General features: G+C 40.4%; 1 protein-coding gene across 9 annotated transcripts in view; it reads right to left on the reverse strand.

Annotated features, from left to right (window-relative positions):
* Nucleotides 1-886: 886 nt before the first annotated feature.
* DLGAP2 (DLG associated protein 2) overlaps nucleotides 887-24,252 on the reverse strand; it is a 522,791-nt gene continuing 499,425 nt past the window's right edge. For 8 of the 9 annotated variants that reach the window (XM_078388888.1, XM_078388867.1, XM_073000757.2 and 5 more), the window contains 3 exons: nucleotides 23,803-23,894; nucleotides 16,560-16,712; nucleotides 887-11,268 (listed from right to left, as the gene is read on the reverse strand). In XM_078388888.1, coding sequence (XP_078245014.1) covers nucleotides 11,050-11,268; nucleotides 16,560-16,712; nucleotides 23,803-23,894 — 464 coding nt within the window. In that variant the 3' untranslated portion in view covers nucleotides 887-11,049. The remainder of the gene's footprint in view (nucleotides 11,269-16,559; nucleotides 16,713-23,802; nucleotides 23,895-24,252) is intronic. The other variant, XR_013542815.1, reaches the window with a different exon arrangement.

Raw genomic sequence — 24,252 nt, forward strand, 5'->3', positions numbered from 1 at the left:
AATTTGTTTGTACGGTAACAAGTAATTACACATTATCTTGTGCAAATCTGCTTTAAATAGATTATTCCCTCTGCTAATGCACTGTGCAAATAAGATCCTGTACTACTAGTGTAATGTTAATAAAATAGATTCAAGTATAACTTCATCCTGCTAACATCAAATTAAGACATTGCGCCCAGGTATTTGATGGACTATCCTTATTTGATTTTTAAATATTGGCCCTAGGGCAACTGAATATCCCTACAATTTATTCCTGAGGGCAAATGTTGCTTCTCTGCCAGATATTTTAGACCAAAATCTGATTGTGCAAAACTGTGCACGTAAGGGCAACTGCTTAAGTGTTTTTTACACTTCCCCCCATTGCATTCACTGGGCAGGTGCCTGCTCAAGGCCCCAATAAACATACAGAAGGCTAGAAATAGATTTTATTTTCCAGAGTAAGGATTTGGAAGACTGACGGTGGTGCATTAGTGTCTTGTCAAACAGGTGGTGCAGGTTTCTACATTGTTTCAAAAACCTGTCAAACCTTTTGGACCACCAGTAACAGTGGGAGAAAGAAAGAAAGAAAGAAAGAAAGAAAGAAAGAAAGAAAGAAAGAAAGAAAGAAAAATGTATATGCACAATGGGAACTAGAGCTTCTCTTAAATCACTTTCTGTTCTCCTAAAAACCTTTGAAAAATCCCTGGCTAAAGTCAGAGGCACAAGGAATTATGCCAGGAAAAGCTTTACTCAGTGTCTCCTGTGACAGAAAGACAACAGCCTGCTGGTGCAAAGGCTTATGTAAGGACTTTTACATCAGGTTCTTGGGTTGTTAGAGCAGCTACTCTGTTCTGAGTGCTCTGCCTTCTTGCCAGATCCAGACTGCGTTAATAATGAGGAAAGTCAGTTTTCTCCAAAAATTTAATTGCAGAATTATTTACAGAAGATGATCATAAACAATACAGGAACCAATTGAAAGAGGCAGCTTCATAAAAGAGCCATGGGGGGTGGGGGGAAGAGTGAAGCACATTGTATTTTTCTCCTTACAATTAGCTGAAGGCAAAGAGAGGAAAATGGAGAAAAGTAACTCAAGAACAAAACAATTGGCAAAGATGTTTCAAAGAAACAAACCAACTTTTTTTTGTAACTAAGAAATTACTGGGAAGCAAGAAATCATTGTAGCAATGAAACATTATACTATACATTCAATTTAGGTATCCTGCATGCTACAAAACAGAACTCCCCAAAAGAACCATAAAAGCATGAGAAAAAGAATTACATAAAATAGTTTAATTTTAGTGAAGTGTAGATTTATACAGATGGCAAATATTAGGCACTCAGTTCATCCTCATTGTTGATTTGATTTCTTATGTATATTATTATTATATATATATATATTATATTTATATATATAATCTGTAACAATAAACTAAAGAGCTAATTTCCTGTTTCTAACATTCCTTGAAATTCTATAGGAGGCATTTAATTTAGTCCTCAGGCCACACTTGAATATTTTGGCACAATTCATAACTAAGTGAACCTATGAGTTTATTTCTGTACAGAAGAAACTGTACAGTAATCGTGGCTTTTCATTTTTACAGGAAAGAACCATTCTAGAGCAATATTATTTGCACTATTAGAAAGGGATTCTTTTTTTTAAAAAAAAAATCCAACCGCCACCATCACCTAAGGAAAAAGGTTAATGTATGAAATGGAGGGAATAATGCATACATGCTGAGCCCTTTAAAAGTGAAATGGAGAATAAACATTAAACGTCAGAGATGCACAGATATGAGCGCACAGATATGAACTCAGATCCAACAAACAATTGTGTATGCAGAAGTGATGGAAGTGGGCAGCACTGCAAGAGTACAGAGTATGAGCCAAATGGTGTCATGTGATGCACATCTAACACTGAGTGTCCAGTGCATGATGGGAATCTTATTTAACCAAGGAACTATGTGGATTTTAAAACAAGTGTTGGATAGAACTGGACCTAGAACTGAAGAGAAGGCAGTGCTCTGTCATGGACCGTGGCCTGCCTAGAATGAAAGAATGGTTACAACAGGATGAGACTCAGCTAATGAGACTCGGCCAGTTTCAGCTGTGTCTCATGCAGAGAGTGATCCCCTTGGGACGCCTCCCAGCATTTCTGCTGAGGTGAACATAATTAAGGCTGAACATTTGTTAACACCAAGAGCAAAAGGGGCATTCAGACATCTTCTATAGCTGCCATTTGAAAGGGAAACGCCCACCATGGTTGGTCTTCCTGTCTCCCCATAGCGATTGAATGGTTAGAAACAGGCTGGGGCAGAAACAAACAGTTGGAAGCAACACTCAATCTTCGCTTTTTTGGGAGAATGTGAAACCTTCCCTAGCTTTAATTCAATTGTTTCTCAGCAGGCAAGCCGTCCTCTTTTGATTTATCTGAATTAGTCTCTAATGTTACTCTTTTGCTGTGAAGCAGTCCCTGTAATTTATCCAGGAGCACAAAAAAGACCCCATGAGCAACATCATTCTCCAGGGACTTGTGTATGATGTGCTCAGCATCCTGGTCTAGGCCTCAACCCCCCCCCCCCCAAACGGAGTGTGGGCCTATGACTGAAAATTGGTCTCCTTGCAGATTCCTAGTTTGGAATCAAACTCCGTTTCCTCCAGAGTGCCTTCCTGCCATGCAGGCACCAGGAAGCCAAAGTAGGATAGTTGCACAGAGGAGTGTAAATGACAAAAGGAGGGATGCAAGAAGGAAGCTTCTTACACTGGGTTCCTGGTGTGGTGTAATGGATAGAGTGTTGGAGTAAGACTCTGGAGAACAGGGCCATGGCAACTCACTGGGGGAGTGAAACTCGTAAAACCACTGCTCAAATACCTCACTTACTTTGCAAGCCCTATTAGGGTCAATGTAAGTTGGTTCCAACTTGACAGCACAGAATCCACACAAGAAGGAAGCAAAATTACAAAATCACTTACGAAAATTGGTGGAGTTAGCAAAATTTCAAGGGAATGTGCCAAAGAATAAAGACGGTCTCTTCTGGTTAAGAAGACACTTCTGGAAGAAGTACAAGAGGTGCTGCAGCCACGTGTTTTACTAGCTGTGGCGCAAGTGCTAGTGGAACAGCTGGTGCCATTATAGACCTAGAGATAGCCCATGGCTAGAAGAAACTCTTCACGAATGTGAACATCTAACCATCACAGCAGTAGCTCCTCTCACCTCTGGGATTATGCCTTTTACCTTGATGTGTTTGTCGATTGTTTTTTAAGGTTTGAGTGTGGGAACTTCTTTGAAGTCAGATTTCGCAAACATGGGAAGACTGTTCTAGTCACTCTCTGCAACATTTAAGGTCTAATTTGGCCTCTTTCCATTCCTGGCCCTTGTGTAATTGAGTCCTAATGAGCCGTGAAAGCTTGTGGAACAGCCCATACAACCACAGATGAGGCATTAGCTCTGATAGGAACAGGGGTTTATGCAGAAGCTCCACCATAACTGGACGACAGTGCTGAACCAGAGGGAAGAAAAATAAGAGAAAAGCAATTAAATGCCCTGTCTCCCCATATCCCTAGCTACATGAGGGAAGCCATGCACAGGGTGCTGCATTAGATCTGTTCTAGGAGATGCACGAAGGGAAGGGAAGGTACTGAGCACCTCCCAGCCTTCAAATCTGATCAGCACTGTGGCCAGTCATTTGTTGGGTGGGGGGTGGCAGACATAGGAAGAGGTTTGGCACTATCAGTGGAACAGAGTAACCAGACAAAGGAAGACAAGGGGGAATAAAAGGTCAAAGAAATGTTCTCAAGATGCAGGCACTTTGTGCTCAATCCAATGATCACCTTGAAAGCAATGGAACTAAGGGGCGTATTTGACAATGGACCATACTTTCAGAAGGACCAACAGGCAAACACATTCTCGGAAAACACCAGGTTGCCTGGAATGGAGTCCAATCACTGCCCAACCAAGGACAATGTAATCTGACAGACAGCAGCAAGCCAAGGATTTAGGCAAAGGTGAATCCCGGTTCCAGATCTGCTTCCTGAGATCCTCTTGACTGGATATGCCACGGACTTTCTGCCTGCAAAACATGGGTTCTAACATGTGGGGTCACAGACCCTCTGGTCTGTGCACAATTCCATGAAATTAGGACATTGTTGCAACCGTGTGGATAAGGTTCATCTAGCACTGCCATATTCCAAGCAAACAGAATCGAAGGGTAAAAAAGAACAAGAGAGTAAAATCTCGAAGTTGCCTTTCCCTTTGCTGTCTTCTGAGGCAGCAGAAAGTACTGAACATTAAATACATCTATTCCATGTGATCAACCCCTTCACACCGTTTTTTGTGTTATAATTTTAGGAGGTTCCAAAGGTTGAGGCTTCCTTTTGGCACACAGCTTCTAGCAGCTATGGAAGAAATAATCCTGAGAGATACCAGAAACCAAGAATTATGATCACATGGTATTTTCCTGCCGATAGTTACACTAGACTTCAGCACCTCTGAGAAATGCAATCTCCCTTTTCCAGGATTCCCAATGGAGTCTGAGTTTGCCTGATCAGCAGGGATATGTGTATTATTTTCTTTCCAAATCTTAAACGCCTCCTCGTTTCTTCAACCTGTGCTCTTGGATTGTTCGGGATGGGGACCTGAACAGGAGCGAGGACTCCTCTTGAGAGTGAGAATAAGTCTTCTGCAATGGATCCTACGATTTCTGTTAGTTCTTCCACCAGCCCAGCTGGGTCAATATCCTCCTTTTGGAGTCTAGGCTGGTGCTGATATTGGTCTCATTCTGACACCGTGTCGAACACTGGCTTTTTACCAAAGCATTTGGAGCTTAGCGATCATGGCTTGACTGGGAGTATGGATTTCTGCATTAGTTGTTTTAAATTTCTTTAGGGCTCGTTTAAATGGGGAATTATGCCTCCATATGTACCTGAATGAGCACTGATTATATTGATATTTTTCCCACCGTCCAGATGATACAAGGTTTAAATAAATAAAAGCAGGGACAAAGAGTGACAAATTCCAGAAATGACTTTTTGGTGTTTTAAAAACTATGGCCTGTATAACTGCTGGAGAACTCTGTGGTTCATGTCTCTGGTTGTGGAGCCAAAGAGTTTGATTCCCCCACGGTGCCTCCTTAACAGGGGCTGTACTTGATGATCCATAGGGTCCCTTCCAGCTCTGCAATTCTCAGGTGGGGCTTTTTATTTGTTCTCAGAGGTTGGATGGCAAGAACTTCTTGTCAAAGCAGTTTCTTGGATCTTGATGCAATGTGTTAACTGACTGACAAGCTAATGAACAAAACCAAACATCCATCATAGAATATTCCTATTTAAAGGTTTTAATCACTGTTTCGAAACAGCTACTGTGAAGGACAATTCATTTCCAAAGTAGATTAGCAATAAGGTGAGCCTTGGCTAAAAAGGAACAAGATTTCCATGATGGTGCTAATCTACTTTAGATTATTTTTTTAGAAGAGCATTTTTAAAGCACTGCTTCAACCTTTTTGAAATATGTTGGAACTGTTCCTTTAAAAGACACTGTGGAGTTTTAGAAATAGGTATGGGCAGAAACCCTGGTAAGATCCATATTTATGAGGCTTCAGACACCATTGACCAGTCCACAAAGGGATGAAGAAAATGCTCTGTTACTTTAAACAGGTTTTCCATTGCTTTCAATTGTTTTAAATTGTCTAGAATTATTTTGTTGCTTGTGCCCCACCCTAATATACTTGGGGATAGGGCAGAGTATAAGTATTTAAATAAGGGTCAAGGAAATAATTGAGCAAAATTAGATGTGGCACTGTGGTGTAAGGCAGGAACTCAAAAAGAAAATATTTAGGACCCTGGATTCCTTTCAGTATTAGTCATTTTAAAAGTATGCATTCATACCAGTGTGTGGAAGTTTTACATTCTGGACTACAGAACCCAGAATCCTTGCTGGTTGGGATATTCTAGGACTTGTAGTCAAAGCATAATGTCCCCAAGGCTCTGATCTATATATACAGAGATCTGGATCAAACAAAATTAACCTTGTTTGGATCTTGTGCCATCAGCGCTTCCAGTGACTCTTCTATAGAAAAGTCACATTATTGTATTAATTGGCTCTCTGGTGGTTTTGAATTTCATATATTATGATGAATTGCTTTGTTTCTGTTGCACTAAAGTGATGTTAGGAACTGGATGGCTAGAACCGCAACCTGGTACGCAACCAGTATCTCATTCATGACCTGCCATTCGCCACAGCAACTTACATGATTTCACTGATTCCCGATAAGATTCTGGCCACTGTTTTTTGTTTTATACTCAAGGACATTTCATCCTTGAATATTTGTACAAGGGCATTCTCACTGATCAAGCAGCAAACAATATGCATGCACACACAGATCACAACATACGTTACTGTAAGCCACTGATAATGAAGACGACGGATGTAAAACATAAGCCACTGATAATGAAGACGACGGATGTGAAACAAACAATAAATAAAATAAATATAATTGCATATGATCGACATTGAATGGAATGCAAATGATACAAAACATAGCTTATTTTAGATAGTTTTTTTTCCTCCATGTAGTCCAATCTTCAGTATGTGTATTAAAAAGTCAGTCCTATTTTTGTTAATTGGGATAATTCACAGGAATTCTTCCACAGATTACAATTTATTTACTGAGGTCAGTCAAACTCAATACTTAAAATGTATGCTTAGGCTGGGCAACAAACCTATGCTGTCTTACATGAGACTAAGACCCACTGAGCACAGTGCATACAATTGTGCTGTTAGACGGGAGAAATCTATTACTCTTGGCTTTTGCAGATTATGAAATAATAACACTGCAATTGTAAGCCAATTTAACCTGGAAATAAGACCCATTCAACTCATAGGGACTTGCTTCTGAACAGGTAAATAAAAGATTCAATTATTATCGGGCAGATTTCAGTCCCAGAAATGGTAACTGAAGAAGGAATACAGTGGGGTCTTGACTTGAGAACTTAATCTGTATTGGAAGGCGGTTTTCAAGTCAAAAAGTTCTCAAGTCAAATCTGCATTTCCCATAGGAATGCATTGAAAACCATTTGATCCGTATCTGCTCTTTTCCGTCCATAGAAACTAATGGGAAGCTGCTATTCTGCCTTCGACCACTAGAGGGGGATATTTTGTTTCTTTTTTTCTTAGGTCAAGAAAGGTTCATGGAAGGCAGGGAAAATACAGTCCAGGCAGTATCAGGCAGTCCGAAGACTGTCTCCCAATCCACTCTCTAAACGCTGGGAGGAGTGAGGAAGCAGACAGGCACCCTTTTCACTGGCCAACAGTTAACTGGAAGTTCAAATTTTTCACTTTCCCTGCCTCCCACGTGGTTTTTTTTCAGTTCTTAACTCAAATCTAAGTACTTAAGTCAAGTCAATATTTTCCTATGAGAGCGGTTCTTAAGTCAAAATGTTCTTAACTCGAGCCGTTCTTAAGTCAAGACCCCACTGTATAGTGTTTAACTGAAAACTTTAGATTTTCAGCAATTTTGCAATAAATAATTCGTTTTTTAAAAAAAACTTTAACATCTAAAGTATATCAAGGAACACTCTCAACATAACCTTTAACATTTATGTTGGGCTGAGGCTAATGGGCTTACAGCACAAATATTACAAACATTAATTGTATGTGCCATCCAAATGAACGAGAACATTGCTTTGTTACCTCCCATTATTGTTTTAATCTTTCCTGTACAAAAGAAATGGAAAATATTGCACTTAAAAACTTGAACTGTGAACAGGCCACACTTTCTTAGAGTTTGCAGAAGGCATCTGGTTTACAATTTTAATATTTTTCTTTGGAACAGCAGTGGAACAAAGAGGGGGATCGATTGAGGGAGAGGCCTCTATTCAGCATTTTACTGGACTGCATGAACAACATGCAATTGAGTGTTCACTTAAGCCACAATGGTCTAATAGATCTTTTCTGAGTTTTGCCTTCCCTACTAATGGCAACATATTATATATCTTTTTAAAGGGTGGGGGGGAGTAATTACATACTGTTTCAAATAAGTGGTTTTATCTGCACTGGAAGTTAGTTCTCCTTTAAACAATTTCTCTTAAATCAGAGGGGAAACACATGGCCCATAATCCACATGTGCTCCTCCACGTGTCAAACCCGACTCTCAAAAACCCATGCTGCTGAAATTCATTGGCATAGTGCCTGAAGTCTCCAGCGCCAGAGATGGAGTCAAATTACACATTACCTTAATTGCATGTGGTCTTGCACTGAGAGTTATTTTGTATGTGTGTATGTTTTGTTTTTGTTCATTGGAGTTGTGCGCCTTAGTCGGTGCTTTTACGTTCTGGCAGAAAAAAACACTAGACTGATTTTGTTAATAGATGTAGCAAAAGAGAGGCACAGAACACGATACACAGAAGCAGTGATCACAGCTCCAGCAAAAATGGTTTAAGTTTCAGTAGGATTTCTGTGTCAATAATATTTGATGCACTGCACTTCCCGCTTCGCGAATGTGAAAGAATTGTGTGTCAGAGCATAGCTATTACATTGTGTAACTATGCCATAGTACATGTTGGGAACCAAATGCACATTACCTTACAACTCCCCGTCCCTGATCTACAGAAGATTACATAAAAGAGAAAAGCACGTATGATTTGGCAATACCCGTCAAAATAAAAGAGAGATCAAAACATAGCAGCAGCCATAAAAGGGATGTGGTGGGGATAGGCAAGGTGAGAGAAAGGTACATTTCAAATCTGCTGTCTCTTGACAATACATACTCTATACCTTTACTTTCATGGAATTAGTTTTAATTAGCAGCTCCATTTGAAAGAAAATCTCCTCTTCAAAGATGCTTATACCTGGAAATATTCTTGCATGTAAAACAAAGCAATTAGCAACATTATCTCCAGGAATCTATTCTTTCCAGGTACAAGGAGCTCCTTGAACACTCTGGGGGAAGGGACTATCCTAATCAATGCAGAACAACAGTTTATCATCACTGATCTTTTTGTTCTTTCTTTCTTTCTTTCTTTCTTTCTTTCTTTCTTTCTTTCTTTCTTCTTTCTTTTTTTGCATTTTAATGGTATACATTCCTCTGGGTTAGTTTTGTTTGTTTGTTTGTTTGTTTTTTTGCTTCCAAATGCAGTTTAAGGCTATTTGGTAAAATCTACAATAAGAGATCAGGCTCAATTTACAGTGTTCCCTCCTTTCTTTAAACATTCAACTCTAAAGATTCATATCTTGAAGCTAAACATGCTTATATCAGCTTTGCCCTAAAACAGAATGCATGCTTAACAAAATACACTGGAGGAAAAGGGGAGGGAGAATGAGAAAACCCGACTATCAGATCTGCTTATCCTCCTATCACTTCTAGCATTTCCTGTCAGGTGACAGGAAGAAGGGCTTGCAAAGTACATATTTAAAGTGCTCATCTAGGTGAACAACCAAAGTGCTATAGTAAAATTTAAAGTAGCTGTTCTGCCTATGGCTAAATACATATTGTTCAATTAAGACTGATAAAAGAAACCTGCCTTATGGATTTCAGTTTTGATATTTTGTATTTCTCAGAATCCTGATTTCAGTATTAGTAAGATATGTTTTCTTGTGTCTTGACCTGAAAACTTAAAAGCGACAAAAACTAGGATTGTAACCTTTGATAAGGTAGATAACAGTAAAATAATACTATTTGCATTTATTTCATTCCCGAGCATACTGTTTCTAGCTTTTGCATCAGTGTTAATCAAGTGCTTGGAAACACATTCCTTTCCTTGCCTTCTACAGTTAGAAGTCACATACCTCCTGAAATCGTGCTCCTTCAAATCTGAATCTATGATGAGACTTGTCTTTATCTTTTTAAGCAAATACTGCATAGGAAAAAAAATTCCAGAAAAAAAAAATACATATGTAAACCACAGTTCACCTTTTAACCTTAAGATTACCATTTAAACTGAGATATACTTACCACTCACATTCATATTTCTGAAACTGGTTACAATGTCACAACTGGAATTTTAAACAAGCAAGGTTTTTTTTTTTTGTTCATTTTTGTTTTAAAGGATACCCTGGAAACTCAATTGATATAGCATTTTGAAACTTCAAATATTACATGTAACATCGCTTTTAAAATTTAAACAAAAATGTGTTTTTAAACAAAATAACGAGAATGTAAAAGAACTGTTTAAAAGGTAATGAGTGTTCCAAAGGAGTAGATAGAACTTTTCACATCTTGCTACAGAAGGTCTAAATTCTTAAGGCTTTCCTTTTCTCTTTTTACTCAAGTCCTTTTGCATTTTTTCCTTCAGACTTCTGGATACTTGTGTGAGCAGGCTTTCCTTTCCAGGCTGGACTTTCCCAAAATGAAAAGATTTCCATGATCTTGTTTGTTCCTGATGAATTCTGGAGTTTAATGGCTGGATATCCCTGTTCATCTCCAAAAACTCAACTCAACATGAGATAATAGGCTTTGTGTTATTGTGTAGTAACAAAGATGAGTAGAGTAATATGGCAGAGAGCACATGGGCAGAAACTTTAGCTAGGTACAAGGCAAGGAAACTAGGGTTAGGGTGCGGGAGGGGAGAGAAAAGGGGGTCTTTCTTTCTTGCACTTTACATTTGTAGCACCTTCTACTTGGATTAGCTAATGCCTCTGGTGAACGGTGAGATGCACCCATTGGAAAGTTTGTTAATTCTTACCCTAGATATCACATCATTTATAAAAATATAAATAACCAAAAAAGTAAGCTGGGTTCCATCTCAAGAGGTGTTTCTTGTTGTCCTCTGAGAACACATTGGATAAGTCAGGTCCCCTTGACAAGCCCTATCCAATCGAGATGATTGTTGAGTCTGGTAATAAATACAAAAAAGAGCCGAACAGTCGTTCTTGCGGTGGGCTCAGCAAATTCTGAGGAAATCTGAAAGCATTCCACTGTGCATATGGCACAAAGGACACAACACCCAGGGCTGTTCAGTGGGAGGAAGTGTGAGGAAAGAAAATAGCAGAGAGGAAACAAACTGTACAAGCATTTTGCTGTTGCTTTGTTGGTTTGTTTTAAAAAAAAAGACAAAGAAATTATGCAGCAATACTGGTCTTTAAAGCCTTGTTTGAGCCTCCGGGATATAGATCTCTATGCTGTCTGCACGCTCTGTGGCTGAATTCTGCCGAAACGAGGCTGCCCTCTTCGCAGCCATTAGCCGCCTTCGAGCTTCTTGACGTTGTCTGTCAGGGAGGTCTAGAGACTTCTCTCGCGTAATAGGGAATTTTCCTTTTGGGGGCTTCTTTGGTACAGGAGGAGGCACCTTTCTTTCTTCCTAGAATTAAAAGTTTTTCAAAATAATAAGAAATAAATCACAGAGACAAAAGAACACACAGCACAGCTATCAAGGGCCAGACATTCGCCAGTTCTTTCATGAAAGAAATCCACCTCGTCTCTCAAAGGCAGCAGCAAGGAGGAAATAGCATCTGGCACAATTTGTCTCCTGGTCAAACTAGACATTAAGGGGAATGCAGGCAACTAACGCATTTCCTGTACTACAACAGGATTTCCTGAGAAGGGCATCTCTCAGGAGTCTGACTTGTAATTAAGTCCATGTTGACTTTCCAGTGATGTCCAGTCACAAAACAAAACATGCTAAACACAAGATTTGTAAGTGCAGATCAATTACATGTTTTGAAAGGCATCTTTCCCCAGTTGGGTAGAGCGTATCGGCGATAAAAATGGTGGATACATTGTCTAGTGTGACCCTCTGACTACAGCCACTGTTTTCCAGTGGTGACTGGCATGTGGAGGGCTACAGGTGCAGCTGCGTATGCACCCCTGTCTGCATGTGCGTTTAAGGCCTCAACACTGTCACCTTTAGTTGTCACAGAAACATCAGTGGCAAAAGTGTTTTCTTCTTAGCTTTCTGAACATGTTCATAAATACAGACCAAGGTAACACCAGGTATTAAAACTCAAAGGAATTGTATAAACACTAAATGTTCTATGGACTGGTCTTACAAAACAACTAAATTAATTTGCATGTACTTCTTGGAAGCAGAGTGGCCTAAGTTGTTGTTGTTGTTGTTGTCCTCCCAAGTGGATCTCCTAGATCTACCAACCATGAAGCACTTTTTTCTGCTGAAGGATTTCTCTTTCCTGGTAAGAGGAAAGGCGGATGAAGGAGAGAGGAACATGGACGTGTTGGGACTGGAAAACATAAACGCCTACACCCCAAAGGAAAATCCTACATTGCAGGCTTAATAAAAAATTATCATCCAGAAATACTTGCCACTTGTCACCATGTCGTACATCCATTTCATCTTTGCAAACAGACAGTGCAGTCCTAAAGAAGCTAAAATATATCCTGTTCAGTTCAGTGCAAAAAAGAAAAGGCTCTGACTGAAGGGACTCTCGCTCACTCGCTCGCTCTCCCTCCTCTCTCTCTCTCTCTCTCTCTCTCTGTAAAAACTGCCTAAAGGGAGGACTTTAAATTAGACAATCAGTTCTGCTGTGTTTGGGTCTCCCCTGAATACGAGACAGTAAATGTCATAAGTCAGAATCAACTTGATGGCACATCATCATGATCATCATCATCATCATTAAATGCATGCACATCTCTATCCTCCTCAAGATGCTACAGTCTTGCTCATCCGTATGGCCAGAGAAGTTTCAGCATATCAATTGTCTAGATAGGTACCCTAAGGAAAGCTGAAGGAAGGCAGCAAATCAATGCCCAGCGTTCATTCAGTAATCTACTTACCACAGAAGTGACATTAAGCATTTAAAACTAAGCATGTAATTCTTATACTGCAGCCACAAATAAACCTCTGGCCTTACTGAATTCAGTATCAGACTATCCTCCTCAGAACCCAGTTTTAAGATGGCATATATATGTACATTGTTCTTATACCTGCTCTTGAATTTATATTTTGCTGTAGTGCAAATTCTGAGAAATAATCTACTCTGATCTCACCAGCCCATGAAAGCTATTCATCATTTCAGCTTCTCTGTATGGAACAAGGAGTACAAACCAAGAGTTAATTAACAAAAATGTTGCTGGACTTTAAAGGAAGGGGAAGATGCAAATTAAAAGGAAGTACCAAGGGACGTGGTGGCAGCAAGGGGCGTGGTGGCGCTGTGGGCTAAACCGCAGAAGCCTGTGCTGCAGGGTCAGAAGACCAGCAGTCGTAAGATCGAATCCACGTAATGGAGTGAGCTCCTGTCGCTTTGTCCCAGCTCCTCACCAAGTTTGTCCCAGTTTGAAAGCATGCAAACGTGAGTAGATAAATAGGTACCACCTTGGTTGGAAGGTAAAACGGCGTTCCCTAGTCACACTGGCCACATGACCACGGAAACTATCTTCAGACAAGCGCTGGCTCTACAGCTTGAAAATGGGATGAGCACCACCCCCTAGAGTCGGGCACGACTGGACTAAAAAATGTGAAGGGGAACCTCTATCTTTACCTTTACCTTATCAAAAGTGCAGTAAATTACTTTTCATTATTTTTAAAGATGAGCGACTTCTGCTCCTGATGGGGAAAAGGCTTTAAAATAAATTAAACCCATTTTAGGACCATTATTGCCACCACAGTGCATGCGACAGAGAGATTCCGGCCTTTTTAGTGCCCACTAGAATGTTGTAGGACATGCAGTCAAAGAAAGCTGGTGTAGGGGGAAGTAATTTAAATTTTCTGCTTTGTCTGAACAACTTTATATCATCCCACAGCTAAGCGGAGGATAAATTTCAATACAGTACTATTATTTCTCACATTGGGTCTAAATACAGAGAAGAATAAGAAGCAAAATGTCATGTGATGGCAGTGTTCACTGTGCCACTTCAGACTACAACTGGGGGAGGGATGCCATATTTAATGCTTTCCATCTTCATTTAAAAATTATTCAGCTTTAAAAAAATATCCTAGCACATTGTAGAGCACCTCAGTATGCTTCCCCTCCCTCAGGGGTGGCTTGTGGTCTGAGCAAGCAGAACACCTCGCCCTCTTTTGGGTTACAGTGGCCCCTTCCCACTCTGATACATTCATAAATGACGCTCTCTTCCTATAGTCTGGCGTAGTGCAGCATATTCAACAACCACAGGGGTTTGACACCACATTTACACAGCTAAATGGTTTAGACCTTAACTGCCATTCTGTTCACTTGTCTCCATGTAAGCTGCAGGATGAGTTTATTTTTAGATCTGAACTTGCACAGTAGTGAGAGGACGATGGCCTCCAGAGCTCCCAGACCTTTAAAGTAATTAATCTTCCCTGTCTACAATGCTTCACTGGTAGGTACAGGAATCTAACTTTTAGAAGCATCAGAAGTCATAGAGTGGGTTGTGGCAATTCAAACCCACAGATTTTCACTATCCAACTGAAAAATTATTGCAGAGGTTTGTAGAAGGAGTGGAAATAAGATGGCAGCCGGCATGCAGCCTTCAATGGCTGAAGATCAAATAGGTGACCTGGTGAGTCTTAACGCACAACTCCATATATCAAGAAAAGAAATTATACAAGGGATGGAAGACCTGTTGGAGAAACAGCTGAATGAAAAACTAATTGGTTTAGTATCATGAATGGAGTTGGTGGAAAATATGATCTTGGAAGTGAAAGAAATTGTGTCAGGAAATGAAAGTGCCATAGGGGCTCTGAGAACGGAGAACTTATGAATTGAAACTAGAGGGTGTTGAGAACAGAAGCAGGAGGAATTTGATTTGAGTTTGTGGGGTGTCTGAGGACCTCCTCAGTGAGATAAGAGAACAGTAGGGGAATTTATTGACATATTCAATTACCAATGGTCTATTATTCCCAGCCGCAAAAGGTGGAAACTGCCTATATTTTCCCCACCAAATTCTGATGTTACTGCTTCCCCCAAGAAACTCGGCAGGTGAAAGGGAATGCATCAGCTAATGGGCAAACTCCTCCTTTCCTTTTAGAGCAGTAGTTCCCAGTCTTAGGTAAACCAGGTATTCTTGGACTACAACTCCCAGAAACCCTGGCCATCTCAGTTAGTGGCAAAGGTTCAAGGGGTTTTAGTCCAAGAACATCTGGGGACCCAAGGTTGGCAAGTAACTCTTTTAGAGGAAGCTTCTGGAAGGGTTTTGCCTTCCTGTCAAGCTGGTTTGATCCTGTGGTTTCTGCTCCAGAACATTCTGGAAGTGAGTGATGACCAAACCCATGGAAGCCCTTGGTGGGGTTCACACTGAAATGCGTTGCTACTTACAGAGAGGTACATGAGGTAATCTGCAAAATGTGAAGTGAGGCAACCTCTGAGACAATTAGACTTCTTTTATGACTTCAGGGAGCTCCATCTCGAACAATGTGCTAACTGTATAGTCCTGTACTAGCCACAGCCACCTGCTTGTCTGTAAGCCTTCTACAGGACATAATACTTAACAGCAGTGAAAAAAAAATTAACTTGAGCCTCTTTGGGAACCAGCAGGATATCCCTTTGAAGTATATAATAAGGCAGAGATATTATTTTAACTTTTAGAGAAGTGACTCTTCAAATGGTAAACCTCACAATATACTTAAGGTTTATCTGCCCTCTCCATTGGAAATGTTGTCTCTTCATGTGAGAAACGTTATGTTGGAGAAATAGAATACAGTATGTTGCCTTAATATGAGAAATAATGTGAAGTCAACTGCTCACAACAACAACAACAACATGTGGTCCATGAGTAAAATAAAGATAAACCCAAAATGGATCAGCTACTACTTTCATTATGACTCATAAAGATGTCATAAAATTGTGTGTATGTATTTCCAAGGTCTCAGCAACTCATGGTCCAGTGAAAGGATCCAAACTTTAGGGGACAGGGGAAGAAACAGTCCAATAATCTGCAGCGTATTAATTATTCTGTCTTTTAGCCTGATGAAGACCTTTGGAGAATTTGAATACTTTCACATTTTTGTGACATTTTGATTGGTCCCAAGAAAGATATTGAGTTCCATTTGAATTGTTGTGGATAATATGTAGACTGGTTCCTATGTGGTCCCTATATATATCCCAGATTGAGATAGGATGGGGACAGGATAGGACGGCACAACATATTAGTGAGTGTTGTGGGTGTTTCTACCTATAAAACTTTCTCTTAGGACCACGACTGCCAACCTAGAGTCCTTAGACATTGTTGAATGCCAGTGGCAATGACAATCTCTGACTCCCACCCTTGCTGATGGGCAACAGCAGGAGTTCTGATCCAGGAAGGTTGTGTACTCACCACCAGAAGGCAGGGTTATGGAGTATGTGGTCTTCTAGATGTTGTGCTGTAGCGACCCTCTACCATGGTCAACCTACCCAGTTGTAGTACAACATCTGGAAGAACCTGCCTTGACCTTAAAATTTATTTTGTTGAATCCAAGACTCAGAGCAACTTTTAGTTTTAATAAATGGCTGTCAGTACTAGGGACTTTCAATTGATCAAGAGTGGGCAGGCAGGAGTGACCTGTACTGTATTGTGTTTTTCACTTTACAAGGAGAGCCCTTTATTTCTAGAGCATGTTGTCCAATAACTAGCTCAAAAGGAAATAATTGCAGGCTTACAGAATCAACGGGATGTAACACAAGAAAGCTGTCAATGCCAAATGAAAAAGACATGTTCTGCCCACATTCTGCTTACCTTCCTTTCAGGTGATTCTATTATTTTCCATTCATTCAGTTTCAGCTGGTGCAGTTCATCGAACTTCATACTGACATCTTCAATCGAAAGCTGTAATAAGTCCCAGAACCCTGCTAGATCCTGTGAAGTGGGCCGTGGCATAGCGCTGGGATCCTGGCATATACATAAGAAAGAAAATGTTGTTCATTGGAGAGCTGTAGTGTAACATAGATTTGGTAAAAGACGACCCTTTGGATGGGAAACAGGTGCTTCCTGAATAACACAAAAGAAATAGTGTAACAAGATGGTTTTCAGAGAGATACTAAGTTGTATCTACCTCTTCTACCAATAGATTAAAATATATTAGCTTTATATCTTCCTGCAGGCTGTTTCAAAGCATATACGGTACATCAGACCTCGAGCTCATGGAAGTTAGTGCACTTCTAGTGACGGCATCATTCAGTTTCATCTTCACTCATGGCAGCGTTTAATAGATCTATCACCACTTGTCAGGGTGGGAGAATTCAGTGAATTTTTGATGCCTTCTTGTCCCTCAGATATCCAGACATTCTGCAATATCTCCAAGTTTGTGTTTTAAAAATGAGAGAGGGAGAGAGAAGAGGGTCTGTTTTAGAGACTGTCCTTTGTGGCTCATTGTTTTATCTTAACCTATGGCTACTACACTTCTTTCAGAAACAATGATTTGGTGTACTACATGTTTCTCAGTAGTGATCCTTCACTGATTGGAGCTTGCTTTACATTCTCTAGGCCACAAGAGGGCTGCCTCCTGCTGCTGCTGAATTGTGTGTATAAATCAATAGTGTGCTCTGCTCTGCAGTGTGCACTAATAACATTTACACCCCTCCCCAAAGCATAATAAGATAGAGATACTTCATCCAGAGGCATCCTTAAATTTTCTTTTACTGAGAAATGTATGTAACTTTAAAAAGAAAGCAAACAATGACAGAGAAATGTGATTCCAAGCATACTGATTGTGTTTAGAGAAGAAATTTGCCGAGAAAAAGAGCACAAATAATATTTTCACACCTGTATTGGCCTAAACCTGCATTGTGCTGAGCTGCGTGATCTCATTACAGTTTAGGAGGCTAGCAACCTCCATCTCGGGAAGGCAGCTGCATGAGAAAAACTGCATGGGCACAATGTGGTGAATAATGCTTTAGAAGCACATACATCACGACCAAATGCCTGCCTGTGTTTTTATATATGTAGCTGATCATACAAGTGGTGCATTAACTTTTGAAATTAATTTGTATCCTAGCCTATGGGCATCAATCAAATAAGAATATTTTATGTATAAATATAAATACATATATGTACGGATATGTATATACTATAACTACAAGGTGAATGAATATAACCATGGTTGATGCTATATAGAAATTGAAGAATCAGAACACAGATGGCTCCAGAGCTGATAAGATCATATCATGGAACTATGCCTGCGATGGATTGCAAAGCCCACTCTCTATGGCAAGCTTTTAAAAAAAAATTCTGGATTGTGGAAACATGCGTGCCTTAAGGCCACCAGTATATCTTCGTTTTCTAACATCTCATAGAACACAATGGTAGGTACTTGCTTTTTAAAAAAAAGCCCAGCCTTGATCCTACTCAGGAACTGTGTAGCAGTTACTGAAAAACAATTTAGGATTTACTTCCATGCTGACCATAACCAGTGGTGTCTATAATCACATGGGCAGTCTCTACTGCATGATGTTCTGCGTGATTTCTGAGAAATGGTTGGAATGATTACACAGTTTTGCTAGTCTTACTACTTGATTGCCGATCTCCAGTTGCCACTTTGGTTTTGTAAGGCTAACTTTTTTTTCCATTTTTGTGTGCATGCGTATGCGTGTGCACACGCACACGCACATGCCTCTTTTGATTGGCCCAGACAGCAGAAATAATCCAAGGAAAGGAAAGGGGGGGGGAGGAGAAGAGAACAACAAAAAAAGGGGGCGAAACATCTCCAAAGAAACCCAGAGAGAGAAAACCCCCAAAAAGTTGTCCCAAGGAAACACACTGGCACAGTTAGCAAAAATTATCTGAAGAAATATGAAAGAAAATTCCCCTGAAAAATCAGTTAAAAAGGGGTGGGGGAGCAAGATGGAGGCACAGAGATAGGCACAGAGGCAGCGCAATCCAAGATGGAGGGCATCAGGAGCTCACACACCCATAATGAATGAGTGAAGCAAAGAAAGAGCACTCCTCACTGGATTGCAACTGCTCCAGGCCCTTTTATAGATTCAAAACTCCTACTATCTCTGCATGTTCTGATTGGCTGCTGACAGCCCAGTTGTGATGCTATTGGATGAAAAAAAAATCTTAGGAGATTTGGCAGACATTGGATTAAAGAAAAGTTACACAAAAGAGGTAACACTAAAGAAGCACAACACTTTTGTATACCCTTCTATAAAAATGGTATAATAATAATAATCATGTGCTGTCAAGTCAATTCTGACTTATGGCGGCCCTTTTCAGGGTTTTCCAGGTAGAAAATACTCGGGTGTGTTTTACCCTTCCCTTCTTCTGGGGGAAGCCCTGGGACTGTACAGCTTGTCCAAGGCCACCCAGGCTGGTGTTACTCACAGGAGGCACAGCGGGGAATCGAACTTCCCAACCTGTGGCTCTGCTGTCAGATGCCCAACCCACTGAGCTATCCAGCGAGGTACAAATTGTATACTAACCCATTTAAAAATGGCTATGTTAAAGGCACATGATAAAACCAGACACATATGCAATAGGAAACCAATACCAGAGAGAGTAAAACCAATAAAATTGCTATTGTTGTTTTAAATGTCTCACACCAAAAGAAAATCTCAAAGTAGACAATGGACAAGTCTGCTCAGGGGAAGCATTTCGTAGCTGGGATGCTAGTACTAGAGAGCCTCTCTTTTGCCACATGACCTCAGATGCATCGCTGACCTGAGATATATCACGGCCTGAGGCGAAAGAGAGGAAAATGCCCCATTACATTGACACCTGTGTGTATGCATGTGTGAGCACATACACACACACACATTCCTTAAATGTCAGGGCTGCTAAACAACCTCCCAGATGAAACAGATCCCGCCCAATTCCTTAAAAGCCTCACAGTTATGCTTGTGAGTTGAGGAACAACAGATTTTTAAAACATTTATCCAAGCTTATCTGGACGGTGGTGATTCAGAGAGAGGTGGCTTCAGGAATTGGCCACCTCACCAATGAACTGATAGTAAGGATGTATCCCTTCGCTTTACAATTTTACATGCTTCTGTTTTACAAACCTCCCTAACCTCAATTAAGAATCAGGATGTACTTTAAATGCTTTGTTTATATTGATACTTTGATCATCATTAAGTTCTTTAAATATATTTCAGTGTGTTGTATGGAGAATGAAGAAATGTGTAGCCATGAGACACTATTATGGTAATATTTGCTGGGTAGCTATAAAAACTGATGCTTTTTCCAGAAGTTTTCATGGAGAGGATATAAGGATGGATATATCTCTATATAAAGGGTGTGTGTGTGTGTGTGTGTGTGTGTGTGTGTGTGTGTGTGTGTGTGTGTGTGTGTGTGTGTGTGTGTGTGTGTGTGTGTGTGTGTGTGTGTGTGTGTGTGTGTGTGTGTGTGTGTGTGTTTAGAAAAGGTATTTGACGGAGAAGAGGAAAACATGCCGAATGTGTCCCGAATGTTTCCCTGGTGGTTTCACTTGGCAGAAAGTGTCTCAGCTTGGGTAAGTTTGGTCTCTGGATACGGCACTGATCTTCTCCTTGCTTTGACCCCCACCCATGCCAAAACATATGCCTGAGAGAAAAGGGGAATTATGGGGACCTAATGGCGTGTTGCATGTAAGCAGGCTTATTGAGGGACAGGTTTTGGCCCCAAGATTCAGGTTTTCCAACTCATTCACTGGGTCTCAGGTTTTGGACCTGAAATCTTGGGTAGTGAAATGATGTCAGCCTAGATTTTGGAGTGGATTCTCATGCCTTTTTCATGATTTCCATGGTTTAGAACTGGTGGTGGTGGTATTTACTCATTAGGTTTCACTACAAAGTGGTTACATTACCACCACCACTCCTCTCTCTCACACACACACACAATTTAGAAGTCTGCAGCTACTTACTTTTACTCTGTGAGAAAGTGACAACAACAAAAATCTCTCACAGCAATGTTTTTCTGAAGGAGTGTTTAAAAACCAAACAAACCATGGTATCTCTTGATATCTCATAGTCATTTCTCTGAATGGGGGATTAAAATGGTATTTCATGACATGTCACTTTTTTTTCTTGGAGAAATTCTGGTCTGTGCAGAGTTATTACAAGTCTTGTTCAAAGTGGCATCTTTCCTTCACAAGATACACCAGAAATAGCATTAAGCTGTGCAGAATCCAGCAGTTTCATACACAAAAGAAAATGCAAAAAACAAAAAAAAGATGGGGAGATTTTTTAAAAAAGCAGTGTTCTGCTTATATACTGCCCCATAGTGCTTAAAGCATTATCTGGAGGTGGGTTACCAATTAATTTTGCAGGCTACACATTGCCCCCCCTCCAGCAAGCTGGGTACTCATTTTACCAACCTCAGAAGGATGGAAGGCTGAGTCAACCTTGACCCAGCTACCTGGGATTGAACCCCGGGTCGTGAGCACAGTTTTGGCTGCAGTACAGCCGTTTAACCACTGCGCCATGAGGGGAAAACAAGACCAGGGTTTGTTTTTGCCAGAAGCCAAGAAATCTCACTGGTGCAGAAGGACATCTCATGAGATCTCCTGGCATGGTGGGGCTAGTAAAATCACTAAGAATGAAGACATTTTAAAGGATTCTTTCATATCCCTATTTTCCACTATGACTGGGTCAACACTGGATGCAAACCCTATCTGTTGTCTGGGCTTGGTGAGCTTTTCCACGGCACTAATGGCCTGCAAGGACCTGCAAGTGTGAACTAGTTCAAGACTAAAAAGGTGTGGAGTGCAAAAAAGGCTCCCCGTGACATTAACAAAATTGGTTCAGCTCAACAGAAATGGGTATGTAACAGCAACTCAGGAGCATGTCCTGTTGCATTTCATATATATAAAAATATAAAGACACCAGTTGATTTAACTTTATTGGATAACAAGTCTCCAATCGGCACACACAGAATCAGTGCCTTGTCATGCTGGTAAAGGTTAAGCTGTAATTATTCCAGAGTGATTGATTTTGAATAAGACAGATTTATAGGTCACATCCTCAAACGCCAACTCAAACATTTATTTATTTATCTCATTCCAATAGGGAAAAGAAATGTATCAGGAAATGTTGTCCTATCTCTGTCACTGTATCTGGAAAGAAGCTTCTTTTCTAGCTAATTCAGCACTAAAACAGAAATGAGGAGGGGGGGGTTACCTCAAGAAAGAAGTATTGACTATTGCAAGGATCATGTGTGGTGGTTACTGTGCTATTCCATTTGGGCTGATGCTGCTATACCCTTGTTTAACATCTGGAACAGAAGCCATCTGCTCATGATTGCCATTGTCCATAGGGAAGGTGAAGGTAAATAAGTATGCCGTAGGAGTAAACCCACTAGCCCTGATCTAGAAAGCAATATAATTGGTTCTGTGCTCTCAAGGGAGTTCGGATATTAAGTTTCCTGATTCAAAAAATGTAGCCAGAAGTTTGAGAATCGTAGCAAAATCAAGACTAAGAGGTTTTTGCATTCTGAGGGAGGGGGAAAAAAGACAATTAACTCTTGAAACAGAAATCTTTGCCCAGAATTATACTCTCATATAGAACTTACAAATTTATTAGATTTGTATCCTCCATTGTTCTAAAAAGAAGAAGGCAATGTGATGTTTGGTGTGCACAGTTGAATGCTGCTGCTTATTTAATTGCCAAGAGTCACTGAATAACCTTTATAAGATGCTCCTGGGTATTTTAGAGTATCAAGGGCTACATACAAGATTATGTGAGCAAATTTTTATTTATACAACAGGATTTTTCCTTTAGCTTCTCCCCACATGTCCCTGCAGATCGGCTCCAGATGTTCTCAGCAGACAAAGGAGGGTGCAATGGGAAAAGAGAAGCCAGGCCTCTGCCAGCAGTGTCCCTTCTATGCGGGTAGGTGGAACAGACCTTGTTGCATGAACCATGATTCTTCAAGGTAGGATTTATGCAAATTTCCTCCTAGACTGAAGGATTTTCCTCACAAGATGTGATTTACTGCATGTATTGAGGACTCATATCTTTCTCCATCACTTTGCTGTCTTATGGTGGCTGAAGAATTCTTTCTTTTATTGTAGGTAGAATAGTGTGTGGGCGTGTATCTTCGTTATCTGTCTCAGTGGAAGGCAACTTTCCGAGGTCCAGGCATAGCCCATCTCTGAACCTTACGGCTCCTATAGTTCCTTCAAAGTTTTTTTTCTTACATAATATTTTTTCTAATTGAAAATGCCCTGTGAGCCCTTTAGTGGCCAAATCTCTCTCTCTCTCTCTCTCTCTCTCTCTCTCTCTCTCTTAAATTAAAAGCATTGGGGGTGGGGGCTCAGAGTGCCAAGGGCCCCTCGAAACATGGGATATTTGTCTCATTACCTCCTAAGGGGCCCAAAGGAACTTGGGCTGATATTTTTTAAATAAACATGTTTATGGCCTTGGAGTTGCTGCAGGCCTCAGAGATGGAGGTGGAGGTGGTGTTCCATGTTGCCCACCTCTGGTCACACAGAAGTGTTCAGGTGGCCTCTTAAGACTATCCCCCTTTAATGGAGACTTTTAGCAACCCAACAGAATGTATAGGCAAACATTACATAAATCATAAATATCATTCCATTATTTCAGTAGCATTTTTGTCCCATTCTCATCTCACTCGCTTTCATGTTAAGCTCATAAGGTGGACCATAGTTAAGTTTAAAATAGATAAATAAGCAAATAAATAAATAAGTAAATAAACATGCTTGGACATAGCAAATTGCCCCAAATGGATCAGAAAGCTTCACAGCTAAATTTGAGTTTCCGCATCGAAGACCAACACTTGAACTGTTGCCCAACAAATCTTCTTTAAATTCTGTGCTGTTTTCCTCCCACCCCTGCATCCAAATAATAGGGAAATACAGCAAGCTCTATCCTGTATCAAATAACAGCCAGCTCAGCAGGTATAGACACTCTTATTCTAGTTCACAGTTATCAAATTGCTTGCCTTTTCCTGACTACCAAGGAGATAATGACAGGTCATGTTTGTCATTGAAAAGCCGATAAGTAGCTAGACATCTACTGGATAACAATTAAGAATGCTGACTTACCAGATTCTGCTGACATAGCCAATAGAATTGCTGGAATTTTTGAGACATAAGCAGCTGGGCACTTCCGACTGCACTCCGGATCTTACCTAGAACTGAATATACAAGATGATGAAAACCCAGGTACAAAAACGTATTTATGTAACAGAGTGCTAATCTGCAAAATCCTATTGTGCCAGCATTTTTGGTAAATGTTGGATAACCTGCAAAAGCTTTCCATTGTGAAACTGTATTCAGGGAATCTGGAAACTCAGTTTCACCTTCCTCAGAAAATAGTAAGATAAAAAGCCCTCTGCTTCTTCTCCAGTCTTTAGAAACGGAAATTATTTTCTCGACTGCTCCAAGGAGTGACAGTGAAAGCATATTAGCAGGGCTTGATGGATAATTGCTGGATATTGTTTTCTTTCCAGAAAAGCTTCTCTTTTTGTCATTTCGGTACTCTTAAGCTACCTG

The sequence above is a fragment of the Pogona vitticeps genome, chromosome 1 (genome assembly GCF_051106095.1).
Source record: "Pogona vitticeps strain Pit_001003342236 chromosome 1, PviZW2.1, whole genome shotgun sequence".
Classification (NCBI taxonomy): domain Eukaryota; kingdom Metazoa; phylum Chordata; class Lepidosauria; order Squamata; family Agamidae; genus Pogona; species Pogona vitticeps.